General features: G+C 36.5%; 1 protein-coding gene across 1 annotated transcript in view; it reads left to right on the top strand.

Moving 5' to 3' along the window:
* The first annotated feature begins 3,819 nt into the window (after positions 1-3,819).
* The window catches only part of LOC113228780 (protein stum), a 60,096-nt gene continuing 44,998 nt past the window's right edge, over positions 3,820-18,917 (top strand). Inside the window, exon 1 of the mRNA XM_026462158.1 lies at positions 3,820-4,637. Within this exon, the coding sequence (XP_026317943.1) occupies positions 3,838-4,637 (800 nt within the window). The 5' untranslated portion in view covers positions 3,820-3,837. The remainder of the gene's footprint in view (positions 4,638-18,917) is intronic.

Below are 18,917 nucleotides of genomic sequence, written 5' to 3' on the forward strand. Positions count from 1 at the left end.
TGTACCTAATCAATACGTTTCTATCTATGGCGATAAGATTTTAGTACAATTTGCAATACCCTGTCAGGATCATGTGATACTATTATTTAGTTGTAACAAATATATTAATAATGTCAAGTGACGGGATGAACAAGTCGTGCGCCGTAGAAAAGCGACACGACTATCCAAGACAGTTGCAGTGCCACTCAGAGCTATAAATGGCAAAGATTTTAAGGGCACTGCAGTACGTCAACCTGAGACGTAGTATGACAAGTCCCATGTGCCTGTAATTTCATTACCCTTCAAACCCGGAACACAGTAATGTTCACATTACTGCTTGACGGCAGAAATAGGTAAGGTGGCAGACGGCAGACAGAAATAAACGAAAATTATTTGCAAATCAAGTATGTTTTATAATTCTCCTATTTAAACATAAAACGTTATCGACAATTTAGCTCGTAGAATCTGAAAACCTCTCTGCTGAAAAATTGTCATTTTGCAGACGTGACATTATTACACCAATGATGCGAGTCGTGTTGATTGAAAACCAAGTGCCCGTTTTCTCACAAAAACCTATTCAGCAGACAATAAAGTATAAAGTCTAATTATGGTATTAGACCGTGAAACAAGTTCGCTTCCTCTATTATATCTTTTCGACGTTATGAGTTCGTTCAGTTCAAGGTAGGGTACATGTACGGTGGGTGGGCCTTGTAAAAAATATTAGAATCACACTTATATTTTTAAAAGGAGTAGTATACTTGGTATACTTTAAATTAATTTTAAAAGAATGAGTATTATAAGAATAACTTGATTCAGAATAATAGGTTCTTCTGCTGTAGTTTTTTAAAGCTTATTCACCTCTACTCCGAGACAAAAACAACCACGCCACTTATCGATTTCAATATCGAAACGTTAGCCAATAACGCAACTATTATTGAGAAATCGATAATATGGACTCAGTTTTCATCACCGTAATGTTGTATTTGCTTGAAAAACCTTACAATTTCGCAGCTTGAAAATGTACGAAAAATTATTCGTTTTCGTCGTACAAAGGACTGTTACAATTCGGCCAATCGTTACAATCGCTGTAAGAAGCAACATCTCTTACCACTTGAAGTGCGGCGTGATATTAATGGAAAATAGCATCAAGTAGAACTAAATATTTGAGAAACAATTCTCTTTTGGTTCTACCCCCTGGCCGTTACTAATTATAGGCAAAATGAGTTTATGTGGCGTGCAATAATTTCAATCTTTTCAATACTAGTGTGATTTTGGCAAAGGGAGCACGACTGAGCATTTCTTTCACTCACAGTGAAGGTTACTACGCGGTGGTCTTTTTATGTAATAGGTTATTTAATGTAAATTAAATTTATTCATTTAAAAACTAAATGTGTGATGTCAATCCACAACGTAGGCTTCGTCAGGTAGACACAAATATAAATCAGCAACAGGCTTCGTCACATAGAAATCAATAATGCAATTTGCCAGACTTAGATATTTTTTTTAATTTTTCATTGAATTGATACTCAATTATTTTTGTGATAAGCACGGAACGAACCAGCAGACCTCAAGAATTTTTCTGTGTGCTTGTTGTCGGACCTTTGAATTTGGTTTTGAACGACTTTTTAGCCGTGACGCCATCTATGACAATTCTATGAAAGTATTTCGTCACCCAGTCAGGTAACTTTACAGCTACCATCCCTCGCTAGAGATTAAAGAATGAAAAAGGCCCACTATGAATCTTTGCTCATTCAAATGTCCCCATAACACAGGCAGCATTACCGAGCTGAATGGCCAACGAAATTTGTTGCTCCAGGTAAGATCGTGGCGGCAGAGCGTGGGTCACAAGCCTCCATCTCTAAGACGACGACCCAATTCCCTGATGAATTCCTTGTCCTCCGCAATCGAAGTGCCCGCAGTCTCGACTGCAAGTTAGTTAAATTGTGCACCTATGTTAGTCATTATATTTCTATTCGTGGTGATCTGAAATTGGTTGCTGATAAGCAATAACGCGTGAACCCATAAAAAAAACTCAAAAACTGAAATTTTAATGCCAAATTATAACTTGTTATCTCATATACATTTTGCAAACATAGACTAAGTGATTTGAAAATTCAAAAAAAATAAAGAAAAGTGAAAAAAATCGATCACAAAAGTGAATGGAATTACATCTATTTGCCAAGTTTCATTGAAAGTGGTTACCGGAAAGTGCGCGAAACCGGACTCACCTAGTTTGTTCACCCTTAGGGGTAGACTATTTTCACAAATTTAAATGAGACAAAAAACGAACAACAGAAAAGAATCATCAAAATCGGTTCACAAATAACACATACATACAAAAACATACAAAAAACATACAAAAAACATACAAAAAACACATACATAGAATTGAGAACATCCTCCTTTTTTTAAATAAAAACAGTTGATAATAAAAACATAAGTCCATTCACAAAAACGAGACAAATCTTTAGGCCCCGTCTTCTCAATCATGGTCATGTTGGTTGACACGTCATTGTCAAAATCAAATAATCATTTATTCCAAGTAAAATAAATTTACACTTGAAAACGTCACTTTTAAACTACTGCTCATTTCACTGTGCTGACTTCCCTAAAAAAGAACGAGCTAGAAACTTTTTAAAGATTGCTCTTTTCAAATAAACTTAAATGCTTTGTCGTCTTTCCATACATCTTTATCTAACACGTATACGTATTATTATTTAATTTAGTTTTAGAATAGAATAGAATACGTTTATTTGCCAGAATACAGTAATTACAAAGGTCTTAAGTAAAATTAGATACATTGTATTCAACCTGCAAGCAGATCTGCAGATATTAATAGGATTCAACGTTTCTTTAGTCTCTATAGCTTCTAATTAATGTAATGAATTTGTAAATTCAAAGTATTCTTTATTACTATAGAAGCAATGTGTCAAAAGCCATTGGCCAAGCCGTTTAAGCTGTTGGTCATCCTTTTAGATAAATAAATAAATAAAGGGTGAATAAGAAACAACCTGAAGGTTAAGTGTGGTGAAAACGCGATTAAATCAACACTCCAGTGCTTTATTAGTCCAAAGTTCCAGCCATTCTGTCCCAGGCTGTGCCAACGAATTCATATAATGAGCTGAATTACCATAAGCTTCAGGCCAGGCTTCAAGGCCGGAATTATAGGCGACGATTATATGCATGTATAAAAAATATACCTATCGGGCGCGGACGTGGCGCAGCAGTAGTAAAAATGCACATATACAGAGAACGAATAAAAACGATCTCAAAAAACATCAAAATTGTAAAGTTTCCTTCAAATACCTATAATACATTTAATATTCTTCCGATCACTTGTTTGATGGAAAAAAAAGAAGGAAAAGATGTTTATTTAGTTACCAGAAAAAACACCACAATAAGCAATGACAAAAATTACTGTGCAATAAAAAATAGCACAAGAACAGAAATTAAAATGTACACCACATAATAAAAGAAAAGAAAAAGATATTAGTAAAAACGCTAATTATTTATAGAGAAAAAACTATGCAATCACCATCATACTAATAAAAAAATTTTGCAATTCTCCAGATAACGTAAAGTAAAGTAAAGTACAATCGAAAACTAAATGTAATAAAATTTCTGTTCTCATAAACTTCTACGAAAATGAAAGGTAAAGATCCAAATAATTTTCCATTCATATTTTTTATAATATAATTGTATTTTTCTCTTGCAGATAAATGAAACCCGTCCAAAAAATGCCAAGCTAAGACAATGGCATTGAAATTGAAGTACACGGACGAGCACGGCATCCTGCACATCAACATGAGTCCCTCCTCCTCCCCGCGCCTCGAGCCCCAACCCAGCACCGAAACCGAAATGTCCGAAAAGACGGAAATTTCGGATCCAAAATTCGACACCATAAACAACAGATTCAGCAACTATGATCTTTTTGGTGGGAAATACGACGTCGAGAGTGGGGAGTTGCGGTCGTTATTCCGAAGTCGCTACAACAGCATTGAGGAGGAACTAGCTAACACACCTTACGCATTCGCTACGGAACGCTCGCTTCGTTTTAACGCGAACAGTCCTTTACTAGACATTACAATAAAATCTCACTCGGGCGAATCGCCCTCCAAAGATATCGAAGACGATCGATTTTTTAATCGCAACACCGAAGGGTTGTTTGGCTCACAAATCGATTTCGAGACATCGATCAAAACTTCCGATGAAGAGGACAGTCCTTCGTTTACTGTGACTCAATTAATACACGCGCAAGACCGATATTTCGATCTGTCGTCGCGACAAAGTGTTGTCGATAGTCCAAGGACTGAACTATCTGAGAAATCTGAAAAAACTGATAAATTAAATAAAACAGTAACTAGTGGTAAGAATAAAGAGAAAACCGTGAAAAGTGTTAGTAGTTTTCGTGTCAAAAGTGAACCTAATTCAGCTAGGAAAGACAGAGTGAAACTTAGCAGTGGATCAACTCTTAGCTCGGGGGTAGAAGCTGTTAAGGGTGCTCCGGTTGTACCTCAGAGCGTGCTCAAGGTTGTGCCTAAGAGTGTCCCTAAGAGTGTACCTCAGAGTGTACCGAAGGAAGACAAAAATGAAGCATTTAAGGTGCTGGGTCAGGCACCTGTGAAAACTTCACAGGAACCTACCGCTGTTCCATCGCCGTAAGTATACATTTTCTGCCTCTTATTACAAATCATAACATTACTTTTGGCTTTATGTACTAGAGTAAACAAAAAAAATATGTCAATATACATACTAAGTCGATTTAAGAAGAAAAACCTTATAAATATAAATCTTTATAAGTATTAACATGTGGATTAAATACAAGGTGTAAACTTTAAATGTGAAATAGATGTAGGTCATACAAATACTTTTGCCCGTCCGGGGATCGAACCCGGGACTTCAGCGCGGCAGTCTAGCATGGTGACCGTTCGGCCACAGAGGCAGACAAAACAATGCTGAAAATGTTGAAAATAATACAGAAGATCGCGCTCGTTTTTCCAAGTGATTTACACCATGCTTTAACTAAAAGGTTCAGTTTATGAATGGACAACAGTTAGTCACACAATTCTATTCAGAATATTGTGTTCTATACTGTGAATAATTCATAATTTTCTTTTCAAATGTAAGCTACGTTTTTTTCTTCATTTTTTTTTATCTAAGTTACATGAGTTTTAAGGGAAACAGTTTTTAAAATAAAATGGTTTGATACAAGTATTTAATAACAAACAAAGGACAACAATAAATTAACCAAAAATATGAATACATATTATGTATTGATTATTAATTAAATTTTATTAAAATAAATAATAATGTAAAATGAATTAATTTCAGTTTAATTTCATTTCAATGTTTATTTTATTTTAATTTTGTTTGTTGAATTTTATATTACGTTTTTTTGTTTAGAATAATTAAATAATTTGAATGTTTATTATGTTGCGGTTCCCTACCAGGGTTCATGTCTAGGTACTGATTTTTTTTAAATGTACACCATGTCAACCACATGATTGCAATAAATAAATAAATTATGAATGTATTTACTTTAATGGTTAGTCCAGGTTACTTCTATGCTAGGGTCATGAAATGGAACAATAATTATGAAATATTTGAAGTTAGAAATGTAGCAACACGCTGGAGCTTATGATACCAAGTATTATTTACTTTTGCCATCACCAATACTCTCTTTACAAGCAAATAAAAATTATTTTAAGAGTCGTCTTGCATGAAACTCCATGGAACTCAATTCACAGTAAAATAAAGTAGTTTTAAATTCAAGTTAAATATTTCAAAACAATCTTATATAACTTCATGCGAAACCTTAACGAAACTTAGAGAATTGACGGAAATGACTAAACATTAACTATATTTAACTACTAACAGGTAAACAATCGCAGTTAAACAAAGGACAGTGGGGGGTACGCGATGACAGGCAGCATTGTTACTGGTTAAAAACTACTTTTAATTAAAAGCCAAATAATCGTTCTAGTGAGAATTATTTTGATTAGGAACTAGGTTTACTTCAACAGATATATGAGACACTACACGACTTCACACTGCCACATCTAGAAATCGTACTCGGGCATAATTTCACAACGAACATAGAATAAAGGAATAACAAATAAATATCAGGAACAATTCTTTGATAAAAACTTACAAAATAAAATCAACCAAAAAGTAACAACCCGATGAGTGGCCAATAACTGGCCTAGAATTCCGCTTTGCCATAATCTATAGCGCAGAAACTGATTGAACAACCAAATACTCCTTATTATCTAACTCACTACCGCCAGAAATTAAAAATAACAATTAGCAACACCAAAACCGAACTCTAATCACATTTCTTAAATAAGTAATAGACTGATCTAACACTCACTCACACACAACACAGTATTTATGTGAAAAATTGTTGCCACTTATTCATGAGTTAGTAATACTTATTAATACAAAGATCGAATACTTAGAAAAAATTCTTTCGACTCGGCCGGATTCGAACCCACGTCTTTTAGCAAACCGTGTCAGACGCTATGCCAACTAAGACACGGAACAAACCAGCTGACCTTACGAATTTTTCTACGTGCTTGTTGTTGTATCTTTGTATTTGGTTTTTCAACGACCTTTTAAAATCTGAAATAAAATCGTTGAATGTATTTCTTACTTATTCATGAATTATTAACACTCATAATAAGCGGTAATGTGACCATTACAGCGTTCCGGTTTTCAAGGGTAAAAGTGCTGGTGATTTTACAGGCACATGGGGCTCGTCGACTTACGTCGCAGTAGGTATGACGGGCGCAGTGACAGTGCCCCTCAGATCTTTGCAATTTAAAGCTCTGAGTGGCACTGCAATTGTCATGGACAGGCGTGTGGTTTACCACCAGGGGCTCGACTTGGTCGTTCCGTCACTGAGTATCATAAAAAAGAGCACCAGAGTCTCAACAGATGGAAAACCGTGGCCTACGACACATAAAATTAAACATGGCATTTAAATACATGGTGTTTTTAATCTCATCCTAAATCGAAAACTAGAACACGATCTATCTTGCGCACAAATCGATTTAGTTAATCGATTCTCGCCGGTGGAATCGACACGGGGCTAAAGTCCCTTTAATTGGCTGTCATTAAATCGATTTAAATTAAGTTTCGATTAGCTCTTGACTTCGATATGCGTTTTCTAATGACATTGAGAAATTATTAGACTATTTGTCATCTGCCCTCTGACATAATTGTCCACTTTTAGAGGTAAATATTTCCACATAAGGGGTACTTCGCAGCCATCACAGTGGAAAATGGCCACATTTGCAAAATGATAACTTTTTTTTAAATAGGAGAGATAAATTTTCGTACAAGTATACCTAATTTGTTTTATGTACTTCGCATTATCTTAAGCCGGATACTCATTTACCGAGCGTGATAGATATAGTATCGAGGTTCTAGTGTGTGCTCGTGAAACTGTCTTCATTCGCTAGAATGAGTACCTGGTTATCGTCGGCTCTCTGCGAACTGCACACACGTACACACTATGATTTTTGGTAACGTAACATGCAACAGTCTTCTCCGCTCCGGGACGTCTTCTCATCCGCAATACCGCAGTCCTTGAAGACGAAAATCTTCGAGCTGCGTGTGTTGCCAGGTACGACCTACGGCTCTGAAATATGATCGTTACCATAGGCCTCATAAAAAAGCTCAAAGTCGCTCAACAAACTATAATAATAATAACGCACACACTCAACATAGCCCCGCACTTGGGAAACCCTGCATCGCGGGTGCCATGGACACACACACACAGACAACCACAAATTACACCCAAACTCACGAGAGAAATAAACGTAGGCCATACAAATATTTCTTCCGGCCCGGGAATCGAATCTGGGAACTCTGCGTGGCAGTACGGTAACCGTTGCAGTTGGACTATGAACCGAGACTCGGCATTTCTCTACGTGATCGAATCAGAAATGAGGACATCCGTAGAAGAACAAAAGTCACCGATATAGGTCACAGGATTAGCAAGTTGTAGTGATATGTTCAGCAGTGGACGTCTTCCGACTGATATGATAATGATGATGATGAACATGCAACAGCTACGATTACAGCTCGCTAGTGAGTATCACGCTTAAATGACTTCCATGTGATAAAATCGTTTTTGACGTGTGATCACATGTGGTTTTAAAGGGTACGACATTTTGGCAGTTGGGTTAGTGATATTTATTACACAGGGAAACGTATATTATATATTATAGTTATAGTCTTGTAGTATATAGACAGACTGCTGCAGATAATGCTGTGCATACCTTTAATTTAAATGCTTACATAATACAAGTTTTAAATGGTTTGTTTTTATATTCAACGTATATGTACGTATTAGTTGTATAAATAACTACATTCAACGTTAACCTACGAAACACAATGAGTCAAAAACAAAAAATTACTTAATCCATACGTAAAATAAAATTACACTTAAAAACATTAGTTTTTAAGCTACTCATTCACTATGCTAACTTCCCTGAGAAGAACGAGCAAGAAACTCTAAGGATTGCTGTTTTCAAATAAGTTTTATATGCTATTTAATATACTTTGAATCAAAGTGTGGAATATAGAGCCATGTCGTCTTTCCATTCTTTTAATACATTTTTATCTAACACGTAGCCTTCAACTTTGTAACATAACTTTTCAATTAAAATACTTTTATTGTAAATTTTACTTTAGGAAATGACAATCTTAATATATATGTTCTGGAATCTTATTGTAAAACATATACAGTTACCCATAAAATAATCGTTTACCTTATAATCTTTATCATTAGTGAGTGCAGCCTGTCGAAGCCTTCAACCTTTACGCATCTGACCGGTGCGGATGTTCCACCGATTGTATCTAGAAGCAACAGTCATTCTCATGATAAAATGAATTTTCCATAGATAAAAGTTTTTGCTTATCGAAAAACCTGAGCGCGCAAAAAACTTGACTTAAAAGGGCATCAATTGAATAGACAATTTCCTAGGTACACCTTGTAAATTAACTTTCGACGAACAATTATAATACGGTAAAAACACAGATCCAATAACATTTTGCGGTTTGTTTATGGATTGTATTATTACAAAAGAACCATAATGTTTTTGTTGCAAATAGTACTTTATTTGCCCTTATTTACTTCCGATTTTATAAGTATCTACGTTTTTTAAGCTAAGTCATTGTTATAAGTTGTTTGTAGTTTGATTTTTAGCGATTTGAAACTCTGTTGTTTAATTTATTATGTCCTTTACGTATTTAGGCATAATTTATAAATAACAATTGAGAGTTTCATTAGGCGATATTTTTCTTTACGATTTGTTTCTAATCTCAGACGATTCACGGACATGATATTTCACGCTACGTGTACTCTTTTCTAGAAAAAGGGAGGCGTGACGGATTCTCGTATTGGAGGCCGAGACACACTTTGGGTCACTACCGAAGGCAGTTTTTTTCTAACACGCCCTACGTTTTCCATTATAATGTTATTTGTTGTTTTTATTGGATGGTAGAAAATTGTATCGCTTCGGAGAAAGGATTATGTTCCCTATGCTTTCGCCCCGCGTTAACTCTATGCTAATAACACAACGTCTGCTAATATAATCGTCCGAAATGCATAATTAAGTAGTTTTCTCTAGGTTTGTTGGCTACATTCGGTTTCAAGTTTGTTTCGGGTTATTTTACTCAAGTATTCGGTACAAAAATTTTGTCGCTTTTGAACGTAAAATTTACTTTAAAATGAAAATCAGATACATGTTTATTTCATACGTAAGCAAATTACATTTGAAGTTGTCATATTTTTTATGACACCTAGCGATGACCGACCATCAAGTCGTGCCCCTGATGGTAAGCGACACTTGCCCATTATAGTTACTGTGCTACTCGGAGTTGTAGATCGCAAAGATTTAGTAGCAGCCACGCTACTATTTCTGCCGCCAAGCAGTAATGTGAGCATTACTACGTTCCGGTATAGAAGGGTAAGGGTGCTGGTGTAATTACAGGCAAATGCCTATACATAACAGTTGCAGCGCCATTCAGAGCTTTAAATCGCAAAGGTCTGCTACTACGCCTGTCAGCCTGAGACATAAATTGACAAGTCCCATGTGACTGTACTTTCACCAGCACCCTTACCCTAAAACATCGAAATGCATTTATACGAGCATTTCTACTTTATGGCAGACTTAAGCTTACTAACAAGAAGCTTCACAATGCTCGGCCAGTTTTATTTCCTCCTATACGAGCACTCTGACTTAAATTCGGTATTCGGCAGCGACAAAGCCGAATAAGGTATCGAGCACAACATTCATTTTGAACTCTCTTTTGTGATAATTTGATTCTGTAAAAACTTGTTATCTTGTAGTGAAACGAAGGTCACATTTTATTGAGTCGTCTTGGCCTTTGTGGCGTCACCGCTGTCTATATCAATTCATATAATCGATTCCAATCTTACGACTGAGCCCTGTTTACATTAGAATTTAATATAATAACTCATTCTTTCGTCACAATATTACAAAGTAACACGGTCGTCATATAAACAATAATAATTAATAAACATCGGAAAAATAAAAATTTGTGACAATCATTCATTTAATTTTTGTCTTAGAAATTATTTTTGTACTGGAACGGTTTTTATTTTTATTGTTCTTTGAATAACTCTTTTTTTTATAAAAAATAAATCGCAAGGTGAAAGTGATGATGAGGTCGACGATGTAGCATGTACATCTAAATAATATACCTATTCACTCTCGCAAGGTGAAAAAGTCTAAGTTATAGCGTTCGGGGAACAAGTCCGCAGGTAGGGAATTCCACTCTCTAGCCGCTCGCCATATAAATGTGAAAGCGAAACGCTTCGAGCGAATCCTGGGAATATCTACAACATAGGGGTGGACCTCAGCCCACGTCTAGTCCTCCGATAATGGAAAGGGGAAGGCGGAATCAAGTTATGCAATTCCATCGCACACTCTCCGTGATATACCCTGTAGAACACCGATAAGCTTTCAACTTTATGGCGATGTTCAAGACTCTGCAGCTTCGCCTCTACTAATTCCAAGTCACTTGTATTGAAACCGAGGTGGCCAGTTGGTATTTAGCAGAGCCATCCCATAAGAGGCAGTAGACTTGTGCTTGGTACAACTCAATCTGAGAAGACATTATGTTTGTGTAGCATATTCCAGTCGTTTAGAAAAGCGTATCTAATTCACCTGCCTACCCTAACTATTAACTTTAAAATACCCGTTAAAATATCATATCATTGTTTGTTTAAATCCACTTTTACTTTCAAATGTAATCAGTTTCGAAGCGGTTAAAGTAAAAGTTAAACCGACCAGTGCTTGGGCAGTCAACCGTTCGATTCCCGAGTGAGGGAAGTTGCGTTCGTGTTTGCAAATTTTTATTGCGTTATTTTAATAAAAACTTTGTAATAGCGTCTTTGGCCAGTTAACGTTTTTTTATTCAATTTGACATTGTAGTAAAAAAAATTAATGTCTTTGCAATCCACAACTATTAACTATGACAATTGAAGTAATTTAATATTAACATGTCTTAAATTGTTTATAAGTCGGTCGGCAGACGATACAATTAGAGGAAGAACATTATGGTGACAACATTTGAGCTACATCTTGTAAAAACATTACCACAAAACCAACAAAGTATTTTTTTTATTGTTTATTTCTCGGCCTTGACAGTCACACTTCAAAGCAGCGATGACTTTGGCATTTTTTTACTTTGCTGTTTTTTAACCTCGTCTGTACCACTGTAATCATAAGATTGGGCTATTATATTGTATTTAGCTTTGTTTTTGGTGGTTTTAATCGTTGTGGGGTCCCGAGACTCGACAAATACCTGCTTATTAAACTACTGTTGCTTCATCATCTTATCATAATCATCTTCAACGCATTATGTGACTAACCGCTGGTGGGCACGGAACTCATCTAAGGAAAGGGTTTAGGTTAACTGTGAGTTTAGGTTTTTAGCAGCAGTAGAGTTCCTTATGAAAGAATTCGTCCAGGGAAGTACTGCCACCTTACCTATTTCAGTCACCATGCAGTAATGTCAGCGTTACTACGTTCCGGTTTTGAAGGGTAAGGGTGCTGGTGAAATTACAGGCACATGGGACTTGACAACTTATGTCTGAGGGTGAAAGGGCGCAGTCCTAGTGCCCCTCAGACCTTTGCGATTTGAAGATCTGAGCACTGCAACTGTTATGGACAGGCGAGTAGCTTACCATCAGGCGCACGACTTGTTCGTCTCGTCATTTGATATTGTAAAAAAGGTGAACTTCTTCGTAATTTTTTCTATGATAGCAAATGACGGGACGAACAAAACGCGCAGCTGGTGGTAATCGACACGCCTGTCCAAACCAGTCGTAGAGGTAGCGCTACGTCTGTCACTCTGTGACGTAATATGACAAGGTCCATATGTGCTGTAATTTCACCAGCGCCCTTACCCTTCAAAACCGGATCGCAGTAATGTGAGCATTACTGCTTGGCGGCAGGAATAAGGAAGGTATGCTACGACATGCAGGTTTCGGAATACTTATAACTACTTTTTTTATTAAAAAATCTAAGTGTGCAGTTTACCTCAATCTCACCTGATGAAAAGTGACCATGAAGTCGACGATGGAGCGTGCACACCTAAATAATGCCTTTTCACTCTCGCCTTGAAAAGGCCCAAGTTATACCGTTCAGGGAGCAAGTCTGCAGGCAGGGAATTCCACTCCAAAGCCGTACGCCATATAAATGTGGAAGCGTAACTCTTCGTGTGAATCCTTGGAATATCCACAACATACGGGTGGAACCCCAGCCTACGTCTGGTTCCCCGATGATGGAAAGCGGAAGGGGGAATTAATTCGTGCAAATTTCATTGCGCACTCTCTATAATAATAATAATAATAATAATAATAATTTATTTCAGGCATTTTGGCCCATATTAATTGAATACAGTAATTACATTTAACGATTAATTACAAGTTGGTGAATAATATAAACATAAAGACAAAAATAAAAATAATTTAAAATTCATTATCAATAAGTTAAAATTAAAACAATAAAAAGAATCCAAAATTAAATATTCAAATTAAAAATATAATAAACTTACTTAACGAAGCGGGATGCACTGGCATGCAACCGCAACCACCTACACATCATATCCGAGTCCCAGCGCTCGGACAGTGCGCTCAGAATTCCATTAGTACTAGACCGTAGGCGCGACAGTAGTGAAGCGCTCCGTTTGCGTATTATAGCATAAAAGTCATCAATGTGAGCAAACATGGCGGAGGCGCTATAGAATCTCGGCATTTTCAACAGAATTCTGAGCGCATCGTTGTATTGTACACGCAGTGCGCTGTACGCCCGCTGATATGATCTATGATATATCCTGAGGGATACCGATAAACAGGCAACTTTACGGCGGAGTGCAAGGCTGTACATAGAAACCAAATGTCTCTTAATTGAGAAATAACCGTTTTCCCACTAGACTACCTTGTTCTTATCATATCGATGGCCACTATAAGGTTTACCAATCGTGATAAAAGGATTTGCCATTCAGCGTAAGGTACTCCCGATATTCCCGGGGTGCGCCAGACTTACAGGAAAAGAATGGTATACGTCGTGCGGGAAGGCTCCTTTCGTATACGCCACACTAGGCTACCATAACACCCAAACTTTGTAAAGTATAAAATTTCGGTATTCTCAGTAAAGTATCTTATGTTCAAGGCTTGTCTGATACATGTACTTGCGATCTTATTTCTTTAGAGTTTAGAACGACTTTCGCATAAATGTTAAGTCTTAAATGAATTGCTCATTGGTAACTAAAAATAATTGGAAAGTAATTCTTAAAGCACTTAATTGGCAACATTTCAATCAGGTGCATTAAAAAAAAATGCGAATATGATTCGCGCGCTTTTCGCACGACAACGCAGTAAAAGTAATGTATTGTTATTGCAAATTGAGCCTTATTTAAACATTATGTAAAGTTTTGAATTACAACAAGCAATTATTATGCTATGAGCAACATGTCAATGTATATACTTCCGTACCAACCTGCATATAACTGTTTGGAAAAAGAAGTAGAGTTTCCGTTGTGTCATTTAGTTTTCTTACCTATAATAAACAATATTTAAATTCCGCTTTCCGAAAAGAGGAATAATCGCAAACCACAGAACAATAAATACAGTAGAAGTGGTTAGTTAACGACTAACGCGTGCCAACTAAATAGGTGTCGAAAGACCTATATGAACTCTGTCCGCCATTTTTGCTTTGTACGGTATGGTTGCGTCATTCTTTCGTGCAAATACTCTAAAATCCTAGAAAAATGCCTTATGCCAAAACAGGATAGCCGCACCGAAAATATTATTACCTGTGGTGGTATTTCACATCACCGGAAAGTTTTATTTTAATAGATTTTCATTTTTCTGTTAGTAATTTCAATTTGCCGTCGTTCAGCAATGAACCGCTAGATGGCAGGACATTGATTGAAATTTCAATATAATATCAATACTTGTAATGATAGGTATTGATGATTATGAACTTTCAACTATATGCCAACAGGGTAAAGTTTAAATTATATTAACAATCCACAATTTGTTATTTCTTTCTATATTTGAAACTATGACCAAACAATACCAAGATTTTGTAGTGTTTTAGATTAAGAATGTGTGAGTTTTCGCGACCGGTTCTGATAGTAATCGAGGTTTAAGGCAGTTCCATTGGTTTTTTTCTTCCGTGTCGCAAACGCATCATCTGGTAATCTCAATTATGTTACAGAATGACAGGGCTCTGTAATTAGCAGTTCTCAGATGCCGAGTCATGGATCCTTTGGACAGGCTTTTTTATTTTAACTTGAATTTTTTTTTATTAATTTTTATCTTTTTCTTCCTTGTTTAATGTTCAAAATTTATGTATTTTGCATGTCAAATAAAGTCAATTTTATTAATTTATTTATTTTGTAACATTCAATGTAACATAGGTAAGCAAATTAAACTTGAAATCGTCTAATTTATTAAACACTACATTCGTAAAGCACATTCTTGACAATTTGATAGAGATAAACGGGTCACTACCGTGGATTTTTATTATTCAAGTATCTAGAAACTCTATAGAAAACCTTTAGTATAAAGTTTTTGTTTCACTATAGTTTTAACTGCCTCCTGGGTTCGATTCCCGCGCCGGTACAAATATGTGTATGGCCTATATATATTTCTATCGTGAGTTTGGGTGCAATTTGTGGTTGTCTATGCGTGTATACATGGCACCCGCAATACAGGGTTTCCGTAGTGCGGGGCTATGAATGTGTGACAAAAAAGAAAATAAACCTTACTTCGACAGGAATTTAATTACAAAAACGTAATTTTACATGACTTTGTAAAGATGACACTGAAGAGCAGCTATTAACAGTAGCCGACGATTTGACCACATGATCACCATGTGGCTTAATTATGCCCAGTGCACGAAATCATTACTTATGTCTCCTTCTACACCCTTACAGCAAGTATTAATTAGTAACATAAACAGCACAGAGTTATAAAAGTCTCGGTGCACAACTGTACTTCTAATACCAAGGCAATTTCTACTTGTTACGCTAGCGACGACGTGCTGCAGATAAACCATGATGGCCTACGGTACTTTTAAGTCACGATAATCTGTCACAGTTAATGTTACTTATTATTTATTTAATGCTGCACTAAGTAAATGGCGCGCTCGTTATGTACTGGTAATCACAAAACATTGTTATTTACCAAATCGCTAGTTTGTGACAATCCGGGTCAAATAGGTACGGTTCTTTATTGCAATTATACAAATTTAGTGCATTTTTTTATAATATCTAGTGACGGGACGATCAAGTCGTGCGCCTGATGGTAAGCTAGACGCCTGTCCATTACAGTTTCAGTGCTAATTAGAGTTATAAATCGCAAAGACCTGAGGGGCACTGCCACTGCGCCCGACACCCAGAGGCGTAAGTTGACAAGTCCCATGTGTCTGTAATTTCACCAGCACCCTTAGCCTTCAAAACCGGAACACAGTAATGCTGACATTACTGCTTGGCAGCAGAAATAGGTAAGGTGGAAGTACTACCCTGAACGCATTCTTTCACAAGGAGCTCTACTGCTAGTGAAAATGTCATGATTCTAGTACTACTAGAGGTCCTTGTAAAAAACTTGAACCAGGGAAGTACCGCCTCTGTACTTATTTGTCCCAATATTGTGAGCAGTACTGCGTCCAGTTTTTTTTATTATACCAAATGACGGGACGAACAAGTGCGCCTGATGTTGGTACTTGGTACTTGGTGCAACGGGCTGGTGTCCGCAACTCGACGTCAAGGCGCCTATTTTGCGAGTGGTGGGTGCAGGGTCCTACTCGTGCCACCCAAGCTCCTCCAGGAATCTCAGCAGCCTCCTCGGTTTGCTGAAGACTTCGGGGAGCGACCTTGGCACTCCAAGGTACTTTGCCCTGTAGTTGGCCACGCCGGAGCACTGTAGTAGGATGAGTTTCCTCCCCCTCCATGCACGCTCTGCATAGAGGGCTGTCTGTGATACCTAAATTGAAAAGGTGTTTATTGTATGGACCATGACTCGTTAGGGCGGCAGTTAGAGTGCGAAGCTCTTGCCTTTTGAGTTTAATAAATATGCGAGATAGACTGGCATTGAGCGTTGGGAGTGCTTCCCTCGCCTGTCTACAGACCGTAAGGGTTATGCGCCTGATGTTAAGAGACATGCTTAATGCACAAGCAAGGTGGACCTGGACGAATTCTTTCATATGGAGCTCTACTGCTGCTAAAAGGGTGCTGTTGAAATTACCACCTGGCGCACAACTTGTAACGTTTTGTCACTAGAAAAAATCTCTGTTTTTAAATGAATATAAAATGCTATCATGGTAACGTGTTAGTTACAGGCTTTTTTATATTACAAACCTAGGAATTAGTTTGTGTTGACACGCGATACACAACTTACATAAGAAACCCCGATTTCCATACAAAATTGTAACATTCAAGACAATGTCGGGTGTGCATATTTTCGAAAACAATTTTTAATTTTTTCCTAACTTGAAATTTCTGTTCGCATTTTCAACGTGGTGTTTTAAAAAGTAAAACACCCTATAGTCCCACAATATTGGGGCATATATGTATATTGTAAACGTAGATATATATTTTCCAAATACAACCACGTTCCCAAGGTCGACAAACCAATTGTTAGCAATTGCCAAACCACCGTGACAACGCTCGATTGCGTTGCAATTATTCAATAAATTGTAATTGATACAAGCAGGGTTACCACAAATTCATTCATACAATGACATGTCCATTGCAATAATTTCAAATTTATTATTACATTAGAAAATGCCAAATAAATCAACTCCTACGCCTCACATGACCTCTTTACATTTTGTATTATACATACAAATTAGCTCGCCTATTTAAGTATAAAAAGGTATCGACTAAATTCATTTGTAGAACCTTTAAAAAGAAAAGAAAAGTTTTAATATTATAATCAATAAGTAGCCAAGGGTTTTTATTAATATTCATTGAGGATGTTCGAGTCCGTCAAGCCTTTCAGAAATAGACTGTAAGCCTAAAAATCAGCTCAGCTGTTGTTTTTAACAAAAAACTTTGATAAAATTCTACAACGGTTAAGCTTGGGCTAAATTGATTCTTATGTTAATAAATGTTACAAAATCATTGATATAATATTTTATTACAATACCAAAGAAAACAGTGCAGAGTACTAAAAAAACCGACCACAAAAGTCATTCATCCCCTAGTTTGCCACACTTAGAGGTGGAATTTTTTCTTCAAATTTCAATGAGACCACATCTGAGGTACCCTCTTTCCAACATACAAAAAAACATGCAGTCGAATTAAGAACTTCCTCCTTTGTTTGAAGTCGGTTAAAAATAGAAAGCTTTTCATGTAGATAGATTCAGTACGGATGTACATTTACTTGATTACTGTGTTCCGGTTTTGAAGATCAGCATCCGCAGCAGCATCTAATGATGTATACAAAACCTGCATGAGCAACAATCCTGGTTCAGACATCGAAAAATGTGGAAAAAGCGAATACAAGTTTTTCAACCCAAACGTAACGTTTATCATTGTTAATGGGCGTCACTATGGTTAATGAAGCTTTGGCGCAGCACGAATTGGGAATTCGGACAGGTTCCGGTAAAGGAATTGCAAGCTCAGACATATGAAATTAAAGCCAATAGATGGCGTTACCAAATATCTACATTAAAAATGCTATATTGGTAACCCTACTCTACGAATATCGTATGTGGGACTCATGACGAAGTTATTCAATTTACTAATCCATTGATTGGAAATCATTAAATTTTTATTTTCTTTTATTACAACTGTATTCAAACATATAATTGCTTATGAATAAAGCTGTAAGCAATAAATATTCACTTACAGTCTTATATATAGATGTCGTACGCTTTTTGTCGTTTTCTACATCATTCATTGAAAGATGTGGAATATATTTTTTATGAGTAAGCGACATGCCTACCCATAACAGTTGCAGTGTCACTTAAAGCTTTAAATATCTGAAAAGCACTGCCATTGCACCTGTGTTTATGTTAAGAAAAACTTGCAACATTGTGTTCACATTGACGAATTAATTTGTTTAGAGAAAAGGCACGTTGCAAAAAAAGAAAATTGTTGAGTATTGAACTAAACAGCGCTTACAGCTTATAATAAAATTTTAAACGTGCTTATAGTAAAAAGCAAACGATTTTAAGTGCCCTTTACCTGTAGATCAAGCACTTTTTTAATATAAAATAGACATATTCTTGGCCACAATGACCACAACGACGATGGTACGCGTTTTTCGTTAAAGAGTAATATCAGATACAGCTGCTACCAACAAATTACTTTTAAAACCAATTTCTTGCCGAGTTCTTACACATTGGAAACAAAAGTAACTTTTCGGATCTAAGCCGCGTATACAT

This window comes from Hyposmocoma kahamanoa, unplaced genomic scaffold, assembly GCF_003589595.1.
Source record: "Hyposmocoma kahamanoa isolate Upper Pololo Valley unplaced genomic scaffold, ASM358959v1 240, whole genome shotgun sequence".
NCBI lineage: Eukaryota > Metazoa > Arthropoda > Insecta > Lepidoptera > Cosmopterigidae > Hyposmocoma > Hyposmocoma kahamanoa.